This window comes from Trichomonas vaginalis, chromosome IV (assembly GCF_026262505.1).
Source record: "Trichomonas vaginalis G3 chromosome IV, whole genome shotgun sequence".
In the NCBI taxonomy this organism is placed as follows: domain Eukaryota; phylum Parabasalia; order Trichomonadida; family Trichomonadidae; genus Trichomonas; species Trichomonas vaginalis.
Window position 1 is genome coordinate 28,639,282 of NC_067206.1, and position 22,174 is coordinate 28,661,455.

Below are 22,174 nucleotides of genomic sequence, written 5' to 3' on the forward strand. Positions count from 1 at the left end.
CATATCGTGAATTTTAAAACACGCTATGAAAACAAAAAAAAATCGAAAAATAAAAATCATCTAAAACTCGCCGATTCAACGATTTTTCTTTAATTCGAAATAACATGATGCTAAAGTATCATACCAAAAGGTGTGTATATTGGCGGAGAATTGAAAAATATCAATACTGATGAAGCAAAATAAGTATTTATAAATGAGGTGAAAACGATAAATCTTCATATTGCCTCTCAATTTTTCCTGAGTCTCTCAATTTGCAGTAGGTCCCTTAATCCAGATAAAAATGATAGTTTTTTAATATAATCCTATAATAATGATATAAAATTTCTTTGCTAGTTTTTCAGATGGCCCAATAAATTAATATTGGGAAAGAAACAATTTTATTTTAGATATTTTCACGTGGCGTGAAAATTAACAATTGTAATAACAGTATTGAAACTATATCTAATAAGGTGATTTATTTGAAAATCTTTTTCAAATTTTGAATCAACTAAATCTTTCGAAATTCAATTTTTTAAAATTAAACCGCTTTAACCGAACATCATTGAAGGCCGGAATTTATAAAAAACAAACTAATTTAAGAGTCAAGGTATTATCCATGTCATTAGGAAATTAGGGGAACATTGAATACTCTCAATCGAAAACTATTAAAACAACAATTTTGAAATTTCTTGCGAAGTGTTGATTCACAAATAAATTATACGGAAATTTTAATTGATGAATATTCAAAAACGAATATATTCGAAATGCAGTGTAAGTTGATCGAAATATTTTTGTTTAATTGGTTCCAAAAAAAAATAAGTAAATAATTTCAAAAAGAACAACCGATATATTTTATCATTTTATTGATTTGGCAATCTCCTCATAACAAGATATTGATATTTTTTCAAAAAAAATAATAATTTCAAAAATAAAATCCATAATTCTTGGAGCATTCGAATGAATACAGTATAATAGAATATGATTTTGTATTGTTCTATTTTCCCCAGCAAACTATAATAAAAAAATTGAAAAAAATTAAAAAAAATCCATGAGGCGATATAGGTTTACTATAATAATTTAGTCAAATGGCAAACATTTTGAAATTTTGTATTAAAAAAAAAATGATTTTGGTTAAAAGAATTAGTGAACATTCAATTAGTTTGTGAAACATCCATCAGGATTAATATTCCCAATCCACAAAATTCAGAAATCGTCAAAATCATCTTTTATCCGAAATCAAGAATCTGATGATTTAGACAAATATTTACAATGCACTTTGAAATTTATTTGAGGTCGGATGAATAGTGTTCCAATTTTCAGCAAACCAGCAAAAGCAATGCTTGTCTGTTCCGCTTTGGCTAATCTATCATTTTCGTAAAATTTAAGTTTGCATATGAGGCTTGTTAGCCTATTGAAAGTAGAGGTTGAAGCGGTAAATCTTTTGTTGGAAGTATGCTTTCTAAATATACAGAGATATTAATCTGGTAGGACTCCATTTGTTTGGATTCGTTTTTGGATTTTCTACATGATCACGCATGCTTTGAGCGGTTATTTTCTTTTTCCGTTTATTTTGGGTTACGAGTTGATACAAATGATATTGAACGACATTTTGCTTGACAGCTGGCTCTCCTTTATTGAAATAATATTTTAACGATAAAATATTCAAAAAAAATTGAGAAACATCTCAATATCAGAAAATTTTTCCTTCAAAAAAATTATTTATGAATATTGCATTAGATTGATTATCATTGTGGAAGTGTATCTAGTGGTAAAGATCTCCACAAAAAAAATGGATGTTATCAGAAATAAAATTATTACGTCATTGAAAATATTCCAGTTTAAGCCCAAAAAAATATTGGCGTGATATATCTTTTAAAAATAATGAGGAACTTATGTTCAATCGTAAATTATGAAGGAATTTTCAATAAATTATTTATTTAATAACAATGATTAACGCATAAATTAAAAGCACAATTAATCAAATTAAAAATTTGAAATTGACGACACAATTTATTTGATATAAGAAATATGATAAAATACTTCATAAAAATGATCTATCTTTGATATTTAAACAAATAGTTTAATACAATAAAGGTAAAAAAAAAAAAAAAAAAAAAAGGTATTGGGGGTCGCAGGGCTGCGCCCCTCTACCCCCTTGAAGAGTTTAGTATGCAATGAAGTAAAAAATGAGGTTTATTTTTGGGTTGTGGGGGCTTTCCAGGCATTCGTGCCTTCTAGCCCCTAAAATTTTTTAGAAGAGTCGTTGCTGTTGACTTGTTTGTTAGAGGACTCAAAATAGTTTAAACTATGTGCCGTGACAAGTATAAGGGTCTATCGTCACCTAAGGTCACAGGTCACCAGGTTAACCTAGGTCAAATGAACTTCTCTTGAAAAAAGTGTTGACAACATGACATTTTGAACAATAAGTCCAGGAAGTCCTTAACAAGATAGGATGGTTATTTTCACAAAACTGAAAAGACCTTAACCGAGTAGTTTTTCATGTTGTGTCACTTTTCTGTAGTTTTCAGGAGGAAAAACATTTTTATTGTATATAAAATGAATTTTACAAAACCACCTTACCCTTCTTTGGAAATAAGAGTAGATGTAAAGATATTCTATTGAGAGGAACTTAAGAAACTACCGAATGGTCTAACATTTGTATAGATTTGTTCGGTGGAAGTTTCTATATATCTCATCTGTGCCATACCGTATTCCCAGATGCAAAATTATATTGCAATGACTTCGACCAACTATATGAACCGTTCTCAAACATATACCAGACACAAACAAAATATTGAAGTGAGTTGAAAGAAAAATACCTATAGGTAAGATGGAAGAGATACAATAGATAAGAAAAATATGTAGAGAGGTTTTAAAAAAAAGCAGATATATTGACTGGGATAGTATATCTTCTAGACTATTGTATAGTGGTTCTATAAAGATTCATGACATTGAAACACTTATGTCAAACGTTTTATACTTAACTATACAAAAGGTTTTCAAAAGAGAACATAGAAAAATATACTGAGGTATAGAGTTTGTGAGATGTCATTGGACAGAGTTGTTATGAAAAATACAAAGACAAGGAAAAATGTTTTCTTATAGTAACCCGCCGCTTCTATAACACATGATGATTTTCAATACCAGTAGACTGGACTTGAGAGACTCTTTAGAAACTTTAACGTTTTTTACATAACCATCCGATGCTTTACTTTACATCCGATAAAAGTGTTTGGAAAATGTTATGAGATGGTTAGAGGACATACATGACTATGATTTTAGATACGATAAGGAAGAATATGAGAGAGTCCTATAAAACCGGAGAAAAAGTGTCACAACAAAGAAATTTTATTGGTAAGTAAATGTGGTTTGAAATCGGATTTGTTAGTTTTAGGTTTTTTCCGATTGTGTCATTTAACTTATTTGACGTGGCAGAAAGATAAGAGATATGAAGATGAACCACTGCCAGCAAATGTTCAGCATATGTACTCGTAAGAGATATTTTATCTAATATTAAAATGACGCGAACAGAACTTAGCGAATGCACACAGCAACCTGGACAACCAAACCCAGAGAAATTCCAAATGAAGTTAGAATACAAACTGCAATGGCAAACTATGGTCAAGTGCCAACAGATGTACAAATGCGAAACTCCATGTCAAATGACGCTGCGTTAGGCTTACCACCATGGTATGCAAATATGAGATGGAAAAGTTTTATACAAACCCTGAAGTGGGATATAAACAACTCTAATGCAGATGACGCGAAACAGGAGTTGACCCAGAGATGTTTTCTACCAGAGGAGAAATAGAATGTATGAGCTCCAGTTAAAAATGCATGGAACTCAGAAGGAAACGCTAAGAGACTAGCGCGGACATTAGATTTTTACATATAGTAAAATGGGTTTCTTGGAAGAATTAGGAAACTTCTTTCGAAATTGTTGGAAGAGGTATATGGAATGGAATAAAAATCTGTCGAAGAGGAATTTGGAACGGAGTCAAAAATATGGCTAAAAGAGTAGGTCAGTTCGTTGGTATTATACCTAAAGACCCTGAACCAGAAGAACAAGCTCCTGTTATACAACAGCCTGAACCTGCACCACAGTCAAGTTGGCAACCAAACCAACACCTCCAACCGCCTATTAAAATTATATTTTTACCGTTCGATAAGTAGTTGTTATATGAGACTAAGTTCTGAGTAAAACGCATGGTATAATTGGAACTATTCTCTTTCTTCCATCTGTTGCTAAACCATACTTGAAAGTCTGAAATACTTCCACTTGGTGGTTCATATAGCTTTGTAGGTTTTCGTAAAAGTTATTGCCAAGCATAAAAAAGAGTTTTGTGCCACCAGAAAATGAAGCAATGAACTGATAATAGCATCTGACGTCAAAAACATTTTTCAATGTTCCATTAGGGTTTTCGACTTCATAAAAGTTCGGGTGTACTGGATACTTCTGCAGGCTGATTTAACATCCTTCAAAAATCTATACCATGCCAAGTTGTTATATTTTGTAGAAATATAAAACGTCTTCTCCAAGGTCTTCTATTCTACTCGATTTTAACAGTTGCATTTTTCCGGTCATAAACAATATTCGAGATGGTACTCTCCTTTCGTCAATGTTAAACTGTGTTTGCATATTCGAGATAGATATCGTTTATTTTTTCTTGAAAAGCTTGAAGAGTTGTTTCTAAGTTTACAAGCAAATCAACTTTAAAAAGGTTTTCCCTATTGTTTCAAATTTCTCATACGTACGTTTTTCTTGGTTTAGTATCGAACTTCAAAAGCGACCGTAAATGGGAAACCATGTATGGCTTCTGAAATGAATTTTCAGTTCTACGAAAGCCAATAGCTTTTGTGACGGATGGGTCTCTTAACCATCTCAATGGGTAGTCAAAACGATAGCCTTCAGTTTTACTGTCTCTGTTCTCAAATTTTTGACCGACATTTCGTAAAAAGTTCATCTAATGTGTTTAGTTGTAGCAACTCTTGAATTTTCTTTTTCTATTGGAAGCATCTTTTATCTAGAATGAAAAATGTCGAAAGAAACAGCGTCTATGAGAGAACAACAACACAACCGACAACTCATTGTCAAGCTCTAAATAAGAAACACAACAAACTTTTCAAACTATTCTAAGATATCTAGTCATTGAAAGAAGGAACTTAAAAACTGACGATAAAACCCAATGACAGAGAGTTTCTGTTTTCAAGACAGTAAGAAACCATACTGTTTGTATAAATCCAACAAAAAGACTTTAAACGAGAAACCTATAGATGAATTCTTTTGAAGGCAGATATTGACAAACAAAGCATGACAAAAGAGTAAATGGTTGACGATGGAGTTAGCATATCTGGCTAAGTGGGTTAGTGAAGAAGGCAGATAAGGAATATGTGGATGAAAAAGATGAAAAATTAAAGAAAGGTTGAATGTCATGAATGAACGACAACAAAGTTTTAGAAGGTAAAGCCAATACAGGGGTGGTTTCAGGATGTTTAGACCTTAAAGCTGACAAAACTATGGTTATATCGATGAGTTAAAGAAGAAAAGCAGACTCACATGGATAGCTGGTTGTAGATGCAACAAAAAAGTTATATTTCGAGGACAGAAGAGAACATACTCACAAAAATATCATAGACATAGCATCTCTGACGTAAATGAATCTGAAGAAAAAGCTTATATACAAAAGCAGACAAAACATATGTTAACGATGAGTTAAATAAAAAAGCTGACAAAACAGAGCTTCAAACATTAAGACAGAAATACTTCAAACACTATATCCTTAGGTTCTATTTGACACCGTCAATAAACTTTACCAGACCAGAAACAGTACTTGGTTTTGGAACTTGGACTCAAATAGTCGACCAGTGTTGTATTGTGCAAACTCTTCAAAGGAAACAGGTGGAGAAGTAAACGATTTCAGGTGAAAACTACCTGCCTGCACAGTCACTACATTAAATTAAGTACATTCTGAAGCAGGTTTGCATAGTATAGATTTTGGGATTGGTCAGGGAATGACAAAAGGTAAAGGATATGATGTTTAAAGAGGAACGTTAAGTTTGCTATAAAGTGTTTACTGGAGTAACACTGAGGTAGGAGGAACCATACACATCGCGTTTCAGGGTATACGCAAACAACGGGACAAAGTTAAGACTACATGCACCCTTACATGACAGTTTTACGCATGTATAGAAATGCTTAGTCGTTCATTTTCAACTTCTTTAGCATATTCGTCAGGAGTTGTCTTATATTTGTTAGGAACTGTCTTTGAAAGATATACACCTTGAACCCTTAACAAGTTTTGAAACGAGGTCTGACAATAGTCGTTTATCTTCTGCTTGCAGTCTGTACATTTTGCCATGTTTGCCTAAAACTTCAAATATTCTCTTGTATATTTCTTCATTTTACGAACACGAATGCGAGTACCTGTCGGTTCCCATTGTTGTCATTAGTCAAATAGTATTTTCATATGGGTCGCGTTTAGGTATTCTATTTTTACTTTGTCACCTTTCTTAAGTTTTGAAGCCTGGCATTCTTTCTTGTCTATCCCTCTTAACTAAACTATTAAATATATAGTCTTTCTCTAAGTCGGGGTTGTTTTTCATTTCTTCGGGGGAGTGGTTTCCCAACCTTTTTGTTTACGGTTATTGTAAATATTTAAAACTTGTTCTATCTTTTGCCATGGAGAAGTGTCTATACTTTGTCGTCATATGACATTTCATTTGCTTCACCACCTTGTGGTTGATTTAAGTCTCTTAAGATTTTTTACAACTGTCAATGAACCCAAGAGCAGAATGGTTTGTGGTCGACAATGAAATATTTTTTACATTTTTGAACGCAGATAGTTTTTAATATCGTCTGATTTGAAAGAACTTTCACAGTCAGATGTCAGTTTTGTTGGATGGTATTTGTCAACGAATTATTGTCAAAGCAGTTTTCACATCTAAAATATTTTTGGACCATAATGGTATGGCTTCACAGTATCTTGTGTTTTGACCGACCAAATATTTAGCCAGTATGGAGGTCCATCTTCTCTATACCTCGGAATGTTTTCCAAGATATCCATAAACCAAGCATTTGGTGTTGAACTAAAGATTTTTACCATGAGTGCTTTCTTTATTGCCTTAGAAACATACGGGTCCTTGTTTGAATTCGTCATTTTTAAACCCATAAGAAAATGGGTTTATTTGGCGCATTAGCAGGAGTCGCATCTAGATTTTACCCGCAGTGGAAAACTAGCAGAGGTGCATTTGGAATTGGAAGGAAGATTTTGATACATTAGGTATACGAAAGGAGAAAGCATCAACCTATTATACAACGTACAGGAAAGGTTGGGAGGTAGCACGAGATGCAGCAAATCTTATTCCAAATCCTGAAACAAGAGGAAAAGTTCAAGGATGGATGGAACAATGTAGGAAGACAAGCAGGAAACTACTATAACAAAGCAAATGACTACTATAAACCAAGCAGGACACTACATGGACCAAGGTGAAAGATTCTTTAAACAGAGATATAACCATGCACAACAGTGGGTAAACAAACCAACCAAGCCTCAACCGCCTCAAACGTTGGGAATGTAAAATTTTTATCTGAGATGAAATGAACAATACAGCATTGAGACAAATGGGACTCAAGATGGATTTGTCGGCATTCCAGCAGTTACACCACCACGCTGTTTGTCAATTCTTCCTATAACCTCAGGAAGTTTTTAGACCGACTTAAAAAAACCTAAACAACCAGTTGAAAACAAACCAAACTAAAATTTTTTACTGAGATGAATGACCGAAGAAGTTTGAAACGGTAGATTTTGACACCACAAACAAAAAGTTTCAAACCATTTGTCAAAACCTGTCAAAGAACTTACAGATGAGAGAAAAAATTCAATAATAGAAAGTGTGAGGTCTGGAAAATACAAACCCTAAATACAAAAGTCACTTTTCATAAAAATGGAACGGCAAGTATCTCAAAAAAGAAAACAGACTCTCCACAAATAAAATATTGAAGTCTGAAGAAGTTTCATGAGACAACAGATGGGAAAGTTTACTCCCCACTGACCAACAGTTCATATATAAGAAACACTATTGACTTAGAGTCGAAATATTCTAAACTTTACAACAAACACAAAAATTGAAAGGAAAACAGAAACAGATGGCATATGATATTTATGAAGATATAACGACACAACTGTTCAAGCAAGTTGATGTAAGTCAGATGAACCGAAAAGTGACGAAAAACCAATAGAAGAAGATAAAGCCAAAACTGAAGATAAACCAAAACCAAAGGTTTAGTTGGAGACTAAACCAAGTCAACCTTCATTAGCTTGATATGGTTGGCGTTCAAAGACTTTTGCAGCCGGTGGTTACGTAAAGTAAAAAACAATTTTTTTATTTTTATAGAAATGCCCCCGTATAGAATAAGATAGAAATCTGCTAGAAAAAAAGCAGAGTTAGAAAGATATGTGGAAAGTTTCAAAGAAGTTAAATATAGAAGGGAAAAGACCATAAAAGTCTATGACAAAGACTGGCTGGATCTGACCTATGAGATGGACTTGAGAAAACAAGCAGCGCGCCAAACTTCCAAACAGAACTTGAAGAGGTTAGAAGAATGAGCGTCTTATGGATATACCTTTTCAATGTTAGTGAGCCTTCAATTGAAGGACACGACGGCTTTTGTCAGATTATTTTACTGGAAAACATACGAACAAGTTTGCATACCTTTTGAGGAGGAAAAAAGGAAAAGTGAAGACGCACATGACCTCCCATGGAAAGACAAAGATATGCATATGAGAAGTATCCGCGAGGTTCAAGTAAAATTGATGTTCTGGTCGAACCTCTTACAGTTACATTTTGACGATGGAAAGAAACAAAAGGCTTCAATGGGGACTTGCTGCCTATACAGACGGAGAATAAAAGAAAGGTACATCTCAGACTAACAGTAACAGATTTAGATGGTCAATATTATACTACTCACATGGCAATGAAGCAAACAGCTGCATTGCTTCTTGACGGCTTCTCAAGACTACACAAGAGAGAACAAGATGTTGACTCCGACTCGATAATTTTTGAATGCAATTGAAGGGAATTGCAAGCGTGGAAGTTCGAAATGTATCAACCCAACCTCAAGCAGTCAGACAAACATGCTGGATACTTCCCGTTTCAAAAACAAGTCTTGACAGTGACCTGACAAAGGAATGGAATTTACAATTCCAATTGAAAAAATTGTCAATGAACCTTGTATTCTGTACATGTCTCAGGACTCGTGCTTTGTTACAGATATGAAGGATGAAGTATCTTGAGTCATGTCTAAGACGCAGGTAACATTCTCAGAAAGTCAATTGACAAAGATTGCCATGCACAGTTGGCAAATGTGAATATCCGAGTCAACATACCGACTGAGAAAGGTTCTTCACATGACGACTATGTTGTTGACTTCAAATTGCCATGGTTGAAGATTGTACTTGTCCACAACCACTTCATGTTGAACGAAAGTCTTACACACCATTGTTCGGAAAAGGCAAATGCAACATTGTCAGAGCTGTTAACCATTCTTTTCGAGAAAGGCTTGTTGGAACCAATTCCAGATGACAAGCTGACAGAAACTTTTGTACCAAAAGACGAAACAAACTTTTCATTGTTAGCAAGACCAAAAGTTGTTCCGGACAAAGTTCTAGCACAAAAGAAGTACACAGCTCCAAAAGGAGTTGGATTGTTCGGATACCAACCTGAACCAGAAGAACTTCCAATGAGGTTGCAAGAACTTCAAGATGCTATAAACAAACTTCCATTGAGACATCCAGTTGATGTCAAATTGTATTGGAGAGCATCAGAGTTAGCTCAGAAGGTTTTATATGAAACAGGTTGCTTTGACGATGTTTATGAGATAACAGGAGAAGTTTCTCAGAAGATAAGAGACTCACTTGAATTTCCACGAACCGGGCCGATTGGATGCGATAAGTTCGACTCATACGAAAAAATATACTATGTCGACCTTAACGCTGCGTACATGAGGGTTCGTCCAATATATCCGACTGGATTCCAAACGAAGACGGTGACTTCCCGGGAAGGAACTATTACAGTTGGAAAAGTTACATACAACAACTGTATGATATTAGGAAAGCTTCAAACCCCAAACTTGCAATGACACTGAAATTACTTATGAACTCGACATGGGGGTATTCCATTAAAAAACCTCAAAAGATGAAGAGTAAACACTATGAGAAGGTCGACAACTTTGTTGAAAGGTTCTCTCCTTTTGTTTTGAAGTACGAGTTCACCGAAGGTCAATGTGGCTTAGTAACCACAGTAAAACCTATTGTCGAACATTGGTCTTATCCACAGTTCGCAAAAGCAGTCCTTGACAACTACAACAAATTTTTCTCAGAGGTTAAATCCAAAATTGTGGTATACTACGAAAACATCGATGCACTCATGACGAACGAGGAAGGATACAACAAACTCATTGAAATGGGTTTAGTTGGTGAGAAAATGGGCTGTTTTAAGCTAGACAAGGTTATTTTCCGAAGTTCATGTAATATCGAAAAGGAAATATTGGGGTGTTAAAGAAGATGGTGAAATAGTTAAACATTGCATGAAATAAAACATTGCATGAAATAAAACATTTTTTTCAAAAAAATATTTTTTTATTTTATTTGAAATGTACGCTGAGTCTGTCGGAAAAGACCGTTTGGGAAACTTGTTTGTTAGATGAAGAATATGAAATTCACTGTTGTGAGTCATTTGAAGTCAGAAACAAAAAGACAAAAAGAGTTTTAAGCGAATGTGAGCGAAATGACGGATATGCTAGGATGAGATTGTGGGAAACGCTATTTTAAACATGTTGTCATTGCAACTCATTTTATACCGAATCCTAACAATTTACCTTTTGTAGACCATATAAACCATATAAGAAACGACAATAGACTTGAAAACTTACGTTGGGTCACTTGTTCTGAAAACAATAAGAACAAAAGCAAAATTGGAGATATTGTATTCGAATTTGTCGACGAACTAGAAGATGAAGCAATTGAAATTACAGACTATGGTAAGCTACGCTTGATTTTACTACTACAGCGAAGAAGACAAGAACTCTTTCTACTTTTATACCGGCGAAACTATAGAAAATTACAGTATTTTTACTAAGGAAGGCATATGCTTTTGTAAACACCTAGAGATACAGATGGAAAATGCGTTCAATATACTTCTTAACAAATTCAAGAAGCTATATGGCATACATTTTAAAACATTTTTAAACAGTATATTTTACATATATAAAATGCTTCACTGGTTGAAATAACAAAGAACAAAAGTAAGCAGATACAAAACCGTTACGACTATATCTTTACAAACGCTGGTAGGACTATATCAGATGAAGAATTTCATCGGAGCATATAGAGTTTGACTATCCAATTCCTGGCTTCAAGTCCTTCAGATGCAAAATCTCTCTTAAGCGTTTTACATGAATTGTACGATGTATATTTGAAATCCTAAACAGTTTTGTAGCTTCTATTTCTTCGCTGAGGATATCAAAAGTTTTAAACAATGCCGAAAGTCTCTTTATATTTTCTTTTGACGTCAGATAGAAGGAAATCTTCTACTGTTGGATAGTTTTTGTTCAGAAATGCTAACATGTCCATTTTATCTTCTGCTGGCTTTTCTGCTTCTTTCTTTAAGTCTGCATAGTCGTTTCGCATTCTTTCTATCTCTTTGACGGAGTAGTTTATATTTCCTTATTGCTGCTTTACATTTTTGAACATTGTGGGTTCATTTTTGCATTATACATTGAAATTTGACCTGCTAGAAACAACTAAAGCGTCAATTGCTCTCTTCATCTCAAACATAGCGGGTCTTAGTTGTTCGTTCCATACTTTGCCTCTTCTATCTTTCTCTTTTTCCCAAACACATTCAGCAACTAACGAAACAAAGTTTGTGTAGGTCTTAAATTCTTCAGATTTATATATGTCAGAAACATTCTTATATACCATATCGCAATCTTTGTCCATAATTTATGGTTGCAATGAAAACCAAGGAATTCATAATTTACTTTACGTATGAACTTCTTTATTTCTACTGAGTCAGTTGCTTTGACTTCAATTTCGTCGAATTCAGGAATAGTTAGTTTTTGATGCTGAATTTCAGGTAGTTTAGGTAAATGGTCGATGAGGTCCTCCATTTCATAAAGATACTGTTCATTTTTCATCTTTTCGCACTACAGTCTAAATTACTTGTTAAAAGTTCCTGCTTAATTTTTTGTATTTCTGTTTCGAAAGTAAATGAAGAAGGAATGAAGCTTTCCATCTCTACTAACATAGATGTTGGATTCATGACTAACGAGTTTGGTGAAGTTGTTGTGGACAGAGTCCCGCGTTCGCGCTTGAATTGTTGTTGTGCGATTGTTGAAATCATATCTTTTATACAAAATAAAAAATAAATAAAAATAAAACTAACTTTATTTTTCTATCGGGAAAATTCACGAAAATTCAAGAGGTGAAAAAAGAGGTGAAAAAACAGGTGAGATCTCACCTCTTCACCTAAATTATATTTTTTGGTGAATTCAATAAAAATAAATGGTTCATTTACTCACAATATTTTTGTACAAAACGACCCCAAACTTTTAACTTCTTTTCTGCAGCTTCAAATGCTATCTTAGCGAGTTCATATTCTCTAAATTCTCTCTTTAAATCTTCTTGTTCCCATTGGACTAGTTCGTATGGAGAATCTCTATAACCATAATATATCTCACGTTCATGTTCTAATTGTTTTTCACACATTTTTTCAACTTCTTCTTCGAACAAAGGTTTAGCATTCTCCACTGTATCTTTCGAGTTCTTCTTCATCTAACTTCTCATGAACTTTCTTGTCTATGGAGTCCATAATATCTTTGACATAAATGCATACTTTACAGAGCACCATTCAGCAACAAAATGAACGAGGTCAGCATGTATGTAAATACCTTTGAATTCATTCATAACGCCCTTAGTAAGCTCATAAAATGCTTGTTTTGAGGTTGAGCCACTTTTGCTCGACCGTATTCTTTCAACCAAAACTCAAGATTTCCTGCATTTTAGCACTATTGAGAAATCTGTTTAAATGGTTTAACTTTCCTGCTTCTCTCGCCATCTTTGTTGCATTAATGTAACCATCCTTGTCTCTACGTAAGACTTCAATACCATTATAAGTGCCTTTTGTGAATGTTTCGCCATTAGATTTGTTCGTGAATGTTTTTGCTTCGACTGACATTTCTGTTCTTACATACAAAATGAAAAAATAAAAAAAATAAAACTAACTTTATTTTTGGTCTTTTGTGAAAATTCACGAAAATTCAAGAGGTGAAAAAACAGGTGAGAAAACAGGTGAAATCTCACCTCTTCACCTATAATATATTTTTGTCTGATTTACATCCAACGAAAAAGTTTAGAAGAATTTTCTTATTCTTTCTGGCATGTTTTTATCTTTCCAGTACTCCCGCTCTAATGGTCCCAGATGAGTTGGTTTAGATTCTCTCAAGTTCTTAGATGGTATAACATCTTCAACGCCTCCTTCATATCTTACTTTATAAGTGTCATCGTTTATGTTGTAGTCAAGTATTTCAATAACCACTCCTCGCTTTGCTTCGTCAATGGTTTCAGCAAGTTTGCCATTACTACTTTCGACTAATTTATGACGAGGGTAAAATGCTATGGAGTCGTCAGCAGCTTTTATAAGATATCCATTACCTTGCGTAGAGTCTACGATATAATAATTTCGACTTAACCTTAAACGTTTCTTTGTCAACGGTTTGTCGTCAAGAACTACACGAACTTTTGTTCCAGGAATGAGAGTAAATTGTGTTGAATTTCTGATATTTTGTGTTTGACTTCGTTTCTTTTGTATATACTTTTCTTCTTGTTGTTTGTGTCATTGAATTTGGTGTATGTCCTGTTGTAGAATGTGTTGAGGAATTGTAAACTTCGATGAAATGTTTCATTGTTTCTTCGGTAAAGTCTCGCTCTTGATTTAAATCTCTGAGAGTTTATGAAGCGGTTAATGATACCGAGTATGTTATGGTTATGGTCTTCAGTAGTGTAGTGAGTTATGTTATGCTTAATGAGAAATTCTGTGATTTCGTTGCTGAGGTATGCACCGTCTTGGTCTGATGTTAAAGTACTTGGGTATGTTCTGCTACAAACTTTTGTAAAACTCTTAACACTTCATGAGTTCCTTTATTTTCATTATATGCAATGCTTTGCGAGTGTTAACATTAATGAAGATGAGGAATGGTTTATGTCCTCCTTTTCTGCTTTGAATGAGAGTGTCAAATTGGTATGCGTCAGGAGTGTTGGAGTAAATTGGTAAAAAGTAGTCGTAAGGGTTTATTTTTTGTTTGATGTACAACATTTTTGTCAAAGAACCTTTTCACTTCAGCTCTGTTAGTAAATCCCGAACTCTTTGCAGCTTCATTGAACTTCTTAAATGACCTCCATGGATGTTGTTCGAATACTTCTTTCAAGCTCATTTATGTAAAGTTAAAGATTTTAACCAACTCGTATCCAAGCGTGCATTGTTATATAAGGAGGCATATAATCTTTTCCATTACCTGCTGGGTCTGTAATACCAGCTACAACATGTGTATGATTTCCTGCAGTTCCACAGAAAATACCTGTGCTAATCTACTGGGGTCAGTTGAAATATCATATCTATGCATTCCCTGTCTATCCGAACCCGCTGCAAGATTTGTATAACCTCTTTTTGTTATTGAATGTGAATGGTTTCCTTCCACAGATGTTCTTCCACTGAACCTATGCATATGTGAAGGAAGGTTTTCAATACCTATTTTCTTTGAACCTCCCATCTTCATTGACTGCGTATTAGTGTAGAATGGAAAACTGTCAACTATTTCATACCATCTACCACAAATAAAGTGTTTGGATTTATTGGATTCATAGACGTATAAACAGCTCCTATAGGATATATTAAATCATATATGCTCATAACTCTATAAACATATTCTAAAGAACTTATGTCATTAAATACCATTTGGAATGTATCTCCCGGATGAAATGTTGCATTTGTTCCACTTTTATAATGTAATGTTAGTTCAATAGAATTATCCAAGAAAAATTCAAAAGTATCTGGTTGAAGACCTCTAACAAATTCAAATGGAGTTGCTGGTTCACCATTTATAATTTCTGTTGTAAATGTCATTGTATCTGGTTTCGAAAATTTCTTTGTTAGTTCTGCATCCACATAAGTTTTATCTGCTTTCTTATCTAACATTGCTGGTAGTTCATATGCTTCAAAGTTTCTGGCATGACTTCGATATTCCTGCAACTCTTATCTAAATTGTTAAGAGTATCTTTTTACGCTTGTACTCGGATTCTCTAATGGTGCACTTGAACCAAGGTCAAAGTTCAATATTATGTCGTCTGCTCTAACAGTAGTGAAGGATTTATGTGTATGGTTTTGTCGGCTTTACTGTCTAAAGAAGTTGAAGTTCATTTATATCGGAGATGTTGTGTTTATGAGATTTCAAAACTTTGTTCGTTGCGTCAAGTTCTGTTTTGTCAGCTTTACTTTTAATAGCATCTTCAAAAGTTATTTTTGACTTAACTCTCAAAGTAAATCTTGGTTCAACTAATACACCGTTAACAAAGAAGTATGAAGCATAAATTTCAGCGTTATAACCAAATGATTGTGGTGCTATACCTGTGTCATACTGTACAGTACAGTGTATGTCATAACCTTTAGCACGAATGAATTTATATCTTCTTTCATTAACATTTTTCGTATTCACTTTTTCACCCTGTGTTAAATATCCATGATAGTCCGTTATAATCTGTTCATCAGAACTTATATAATGAACATGGTTTTTGTCTGCTTTATTGTCTAAAGAAGTTTGAAGTTCATTTATATCGGAGATATTGTGTTTATGAGATTTCAAAACTTTGTTCGTTGCGTCAAGTTCATTTTTGTCCGCTTTACTATTTAATGTAGCTTGAAGTTCATTTATATCGGAGATATTGTGTTTATGTTCTTTATCTGCTTTTTCGGCTAATTTCTCTTCTATCTCATTTATTTCAAGTTCATGCCTACCACCACCTCCCGAAGAAGTATTTTTCTTCAGCTCTTGAAGAACGTCCACTTCGCCATCTTTGGTGTCAATAATGAGACTTTGAGTTAAAACCTTTCCTGTCTTAATGGATGTTTGTAAAACTTCTTCTTCACCGTGTTCGGGGTCATGGTCGTCATCATATCTTGTGAAATCAGAGATGTTGTCATACATTAAACATATCTGTCTCAAAAGTTCTGCTATTTGAAACTGGAACGAAAGATATACAGAACTTTCATCATCTCCTAAAGTCAAGTCTGCTTTCTTAAGTATTTCTTGAATGTATGCAATGAGAACAGAGTACCTTGGAAAATATTCGAACAATATTTCATTAGCTGTTGGTTTTGGTGGTTCTTTTGGAGTTTCTGTTGTTTCAGTTCCTTCTGTAGGTTCTGTTGGAGTTTCTGCATCTCTTGACTTCAATGCTCTTGCTCTCAAAGACCTAAATGTTAGAGCACCAGGTTTTACAAAGGACTTTATAAATGCTTTAATAGTTCCTGGTAAGTTATTGTTAGCATTAAGTAAGTTCCTTATGCTTCCATCATGTACGTCCATAGCACTATGTAAAAAATCTATACTTTTCTTGTAGTCAGCAATAGACTGACTGTGATTTTTTAAAGATTTGTCAATACCTTTAAGCCAATCTTCATGCATGTCTGATACTGAGCCAAGAATATCATTTGCTTCCTTTAGTGTATTTTGTGCTTGTCGTAAAGTATCCAATCCCGTACGTGCATTGTTTGCTATACGTCTTACAGTATCTATTTGACTCCTTGTTTCTTGCATCCAACCAGATAAAGTTTAATAGTATCCGAACCATTTGAAATGAAGTTCAAAGCATTTTTAACGTCATTTAAAACTTCTTCACCAAGTACCGCCCATATCTTTCCGATTTGGTATTGAAGAACTCCATATGAAGCAGCTGTTAAACCAGTATTTATAAGGTCCCATATCCATGATTTAGCAGTTTTTCCATCCTTTCCATCCTTTCCATCCAAACCGTTTTCGCCTTGAGGTCCTTGTATTCCTTGTATTCCTTGTATTCCTTGAGGTCCTTGTATTCCTTGTGTCCGGTGTCACCCTTCTCTCCTTTCAGTTCATCTTTATGTTCGTTATAATATTCTAATGTCATAAGGTGTACATCATTACTGCTACAGCAACGCCGAGAATTTGTTTCTCATTCATGACTAAATTCTTTAGGCATTTAATGTTGTCGTCAAATCGAAAGCTCTTTAACAATTCAATGAGAACATTTAATACTTTCACTAATGAGGCATCTACTGTAGAATTTATATATTGCACCGTTCCATCATTTATAATAGGAACTTTGCTTGTTGTAATGAATGGGTCATAAGTGTTAAAAGTATCGAAATCAATGACTTTTTTAGTTTTTCCATCGTCAATGACTAAATCATTGCCTTCAATGGTTAAAGTTGAGTTTTCGTTTACTAGTTCATTGCTCTTCTTGCTTCATTTGTTTCATACGCATATGCAGCAATAGTCATATTTTAATGAGAATAAAATGTTGTTCTATTTGCAAAGTACAGACCCAAACGAATACGGGACAGTAAAGCTTCAAACAAACTTAGGTCTACAGAATGAAGCACTTGCTTTCAGAGTTGTTGACTTCAATACTATCGCAACTTTTGTCATAACAGATGAAACAGATTTCATGGAGTTTGAAATAGATGGAAAGAAGCATGAAATAAGATTTCACAATAATGTAGAATATAAGATGGAAACATTAGCTGGAGTGTTAAATGCGCTCATAAATACTACAATAAACAAGGAGAACGAAGAAAACTTAATGAATGTTAAACTTATTGCAGGAGTTTTGAAGTTCAGTTATGCGAAGGAGTTTAAGATAACACGAATGAGTCATAGAGTTCAATTGCTTCTGGGAGCATACCATATGACATTTCCTTTGAAAAGTTTTGACAAAACGATTGAGATGAAATCTGTTCCATACGTATGTTATGGTAATTGTTTGTACATTGAGTCTAAAATAGCTAATGTCACAGGCATTTCAGGAGTTAATAGTAAAGGTTCAGTAGAATATAAGTCTTTCTGTTATGAAGTAAATTCAATGTTCATTCCAAACGTTCCTGTCATAGCAACTCATTTAGGTAAATGGGTTCGCATTAGTCCTCATAATTTGAAAGACATGCAATTCAGACTTGTTGACTTTCAGGCGAGCCTGTAGAACTGAAGGCACCAGTGCGAATGACTGTTGAAGTTGACTTTTAGAAAATATTAAATGCAACAGCTTACAAGAGAACTCAGAGCTAAAAATATAAAGTATGAATGTTATGTATTAGGTCATGAACTTTGGTTGTTGCTGTTTGATGAAACAAATGAGTTAGTTATGTCAGTCAAGAGAACAGAAAAAGGCGTCAAAGGCGCCGAGCGCAAAGCGCTATATTGTGTTAGTGAAAACTGCACCAAGTCAATAAGATTAGGTTTGCATTATGAAGATGAGTTCGATACTGTTGAAGAAGTTTTGGACAGATATTACAAATTGCTTTAATTTACTAAAACATATTTCAAGCAAAGTTTATATTCTGTTGAAAGTTTTGTATACTCGTTCGAATATTTATACTTAAACTCAACTCCTGTAGTTCCTGGTGTTTCAATGATGCGGATGTTACCTATTTTCATGAATGGTGGCGTTTGACCACAGCATTCGATTTCAGGGTCGAGATAGTCAATGACACATTGTTTCCCTGTTATTCGTGAGATAACATTTTCAAGGTCCTCCTTTGTTAGAATTATTTGGTTCTTACTTATAAGATTTGTCAAAAGCTTCTTATCGTCTTTGAGTAAAATAGTTTGATATAACTGAAGAAGGTAATGGTCTACGTTATCTGAAGGATTTGTTTGAACATTTGTGTAAGGGTTGTCGTTGGCTTCTCTTGAAAGAATTTGGTCCAGTGGTGGATACTCTAACTTAACATCTGATGTAGCGTTAGCGTTTGAAGCTGAGTTTAAATTCACGGATTTCAGTTCTGGTTCTTTTTCTTTCAAACACTCCGAACTATAGTTCTTTATGACAATATTGTTTGTCGTTCGTGAGTCAACATTTGATGTTGGTTCAATTGGAACATTAACGGCACCAGCTAAGATGGATTTGCTTCTCATTTCATATAGAATAAAAACCTTTTATATGTATGAAATGAACAATATACTCGACAAGGGTTTGAATGTAAAGCTAACGAATGAAAATATTGTTGAATTCACTGAGACAGGTGCTGTGTATAAAGATGTAGAACTACTGAACAAAAGAGCTAAGGGAAGAAGCAGGAACATGAACAAAGGGTGGAAGCCTATAAAAATTTATGTCAATGATGGCTCAGGAGGTTCAAACATAAAGTATGCAGAAAGTTATAGAGTTTATGCGCTAAAAGGTGAAAAGCCTTCATTTAAGAACAGCTATTCTAACGCATATCCTCAAAAGTTAACGGATGGGGAAGTGGATGATATGAATGACAGCAAAAATATTAACAGAAATGGCGACAGAGATGCATGGAATTTGTTTACCATCAGTCAATTGAAGGTTAAACTTTAAAACAATGTTGGTCGTTCCCATGGAATATTTTTGACTTTAATGGTATTAGTCATGATATGAATCTCAAGGTATGAACGAGGAGAGATGAGAGACTTATATGCTTCCCAAATTTCTTCAAAAGGTAATGTTATACCTGACTGTTTCCAAATGAGTTCAATATCATAACGTGAGAAACCTTGAAAGATAACGAAGTCAGTTATGAGACGTTTTATGTTTAAAGCTAAAAACCTCCATGTTTGCATAAGTATTGCTACAGTTAAGTGGTAATGTCTGACTTTAGTAATGATGTTAGCTAATGGTGAGTCAGGCTTTGACACTAAACCTTTTCCGGCGAAGTCGTCGCAAACGAGCAGAGTGTTTGAAGGATACTTTTTGAAGGGGTATTTTGAAAGTTTTGATAGAATGTAGTTTGTAAGTCGTTTCATATCGTAAACTCCTGAGTACTGACGTAAGTGGTGTTTGTCAATAATTCTTTCCATCTCCTCAGAAGTCTTTTGCATTCCTGACTGTATAAATTCAACGATGGCATAATATTTCCTCTTACGTCGAATGTAACGTTGAAGAAATTCAATGAGTTCACTGTCTGGAACTTTAACGACAGAGGCTTGAACTTTTGACATAAATGTTTTCGCTGTTGAGTCCATAGAGTCTGAAGTTGCTGATATAATGATTTGGTCATAATATGAGTCATTTCCTAAACGTTCTGTTATGAGTATATGACGAATTAAATTAAATGTCTTACCTGAACCCATCTTTCCACAATAGAAATAAACGCCATTTGAACAGAACTCATAGTCCTTACTGAAAGGAAGAATGAGAGAAGAGTTAAGTTTGTCTGTAGTTTCATTCATGTCTTCATCTACGTCATGTATTAAATGCTTCATTTTATCTCCATTAAAAATGCAAGTCAGAAATATTCAGAACATAGCACCGAGTCTAACTGACAAGAGTATAAAGATATACTATGAACATGTTATGATGAAACCAACCAAAATTCAAGAAAGTCAGTATACTTATGAATATCCAAGACACTGGGTAGAGTATGTAGGAGGTGAGAAAGCTATTGAAATAAGACAGGTTCGAAGTATTCCAGCAGGAAGAACAATATTATTGAAGAACTTTAATGTTTTGAGGTATAATGATGAGACAAAGAAGCAAGATAGTTTTCCTATTGCTGTGTATGTGAACCTAGACACAGGAGATGACATGAAAGTTTTAATACAAAGCTTCAAACGGGTAGTGAGAGAACAACTGACTGCGGAAGGACACCCATTACCTTCAGAAGTTAGCATAGCATATAATTTTGAAACAAACTCAATAGATTTTAAAGTCGTCTCTGCAAAGAAGTCAGGTTTTACATTTAATGAAGCAGATGTATATTCGAATGAAAACTTCAAAGCTATTGCATGGTTAGATAATGACGATTGCTTTAAGAAAATATTTAAATTCAGTGACTCAAAGATGTCAATAGATGACCTTCGTGGAATGTTACCATCGACGTTTACAGTTGAAGGTTCAGCAGGATTGCTTACAAGATTGTCAATTGGTGGTATTTGGTCTCGTGAGAACATTGTTATAAAATCCAGTATAAGTGAATTTGCTGAAGAATCTATATTATGTCTTTCAAACTATATGTATTCGCCGCCGAAGCATTATAGTATAACAAACTTTGTCAGTAAGTTTAATATAAGACTTGTCGAACCTTCTTCAATGAAAGATGTTGTGCTACCTAAAGATGGAAAGGATGGACTCATTATTGAAATGATTTTAATAGCATATTAAATGAGCTTGTTTTTAAAGGTCATTCATGATGAAATAACTGTTGTAGAAGATGTTAGCAATTGTTCAGACATTTTATTGAGAATAGATGATATAAGAAATAAGTTAGATAGACCGCAAAGCGGTGAGGGCGAAGCCCGTGAGAATGTTTATGTTTCATTGACTTTCTCCAGTAAAGAGAACTTTTATGAGATAATATTGAAGAGAGATGATTTTAATATGGTGTAAATGGTAGCTTGGGCAGCTTTAGGCGCAATGGGAACAAAAGCATTAGCATTTGGAGCAAAAGCACTTGGGGCTTATGACGCAGTAAATAAAATGAGTGGAGGAAGAGTTTCGAAGACATTAGATGCAAATAAAGGAAAGATTGGAGGCTGGGTTGCAAAGAAGTTAAGATTAAATAAAATAGGGCTCATAAATAAAGCATCCAATTTGGTTGCGACTGAGTCAGAAAATGCTTTAGGAAAGGACGATGAGTTTGCAAAACATGCAAAAGACTTTAATGACCAGATGAAAGGTGAAACAATGCATTTAAATAGAGTCGATGGAACTAAAGAAAATGTTTCTTCTCCACCAGTAGTTCTTCCGTATGGTCCCTATGGAATGTATGGAAACCCTTACGAAAGACCATTTGACCCATTGACTGGTGGAAGTAACTGGTATCATTACGGACGAAGAAGAAAGACAGTTAAGCTGGAGACAGACGTGAAGAAAGCAACTAAAAAGAAACCAAGGAAGAGAGTTATAAAGCAATGAATTCAAGTGGGTGA

At 34.3% G+C, this 22,174-nt stretch overlaps 3 protein-coding genes and 3 pseudogenes across 6 annotated transcripts, besides 2 other annotated features; 2 read left to right on the forward strand and 4 right to left on the reverse strand.

Moving 5' to 3' along the window:
• The first annotated feature begins 11,419 nt into the window (after window positions 1-11,419).
• Window positions 11,420-22,174: part of a mobile genetic element that runs on past the window's edge.
• On the reverse strand, window positions 12,549-12,809 carry TVAGG3_0185740 (uncharacterized protein; the record flags this gene model as incomplete). Its single annotated transcript, XM_051225790.1, has 1 exon — window positions 12,549-12,809. One exon carries the CDS (start codon window positions 12,807-12,809, stop codon window positions 12,549-12,551), a length of 261 nt encoding a protein of 86 aa, XP_051110776.1.
• TVAGG3_0185750 lies at window positions 13,009-13,746 on the reverse strand (annotated as a pseudogene). The gene has a single exon. A coding segment is annotated over exon 1 (738 nt).
• TVAGG3_0185760 lies at window positions 14,487-15,278 on the reverse strand (annotated as a pseudogene). The gene has a single exon. A coding segment is annotated over exon 1 (792 nt).
• Window positions 15,431-16,846, reverse strand: TVAGG3_0185770 (organellar and viral DNA polymerase type B; the record flags this gene model as incomplete). Its single annotated transcript, XM_051225791.1, has 1 exon — window positions 15,431-16,846. The coding sequence occupies one exon, from the start codon at window positions 16,844-16,846 to the stop codon at window positions 15,431-15,433; it is 1,416 nt and encodes a 471-aa protein (XP_051110777.1).
• Window positions 17,583-18,357, forward strand: TVAGG3_0185780 (annotated as a pseudogene). The gene has a single exon. A coding segment is annotated over exon 1 (775 nt).
• On the forward strand, window positions 21,633-22,160 carry TVAGG3_0185790 (protein of unknown function, DUF4107 family; the record flags this gene model as incomplete). Its single annotated transcript, XM_001327251.1, has 1 exon — window positions 21,633-22,160. The coding sequence occupies one exon, from the start codon at window positions 21,633-21,635 to the stop codon at window positions 22,158-22,160; it is 528 nt and encodes a 175-aa protein (XP_001327286.1).
• Window positions 22,161-22,174: part of a terminal%2Cinverted (terminal inverted repeat of Maverick-1A transposon ID:TVAGG3_0185730) that runs on past the window's edge.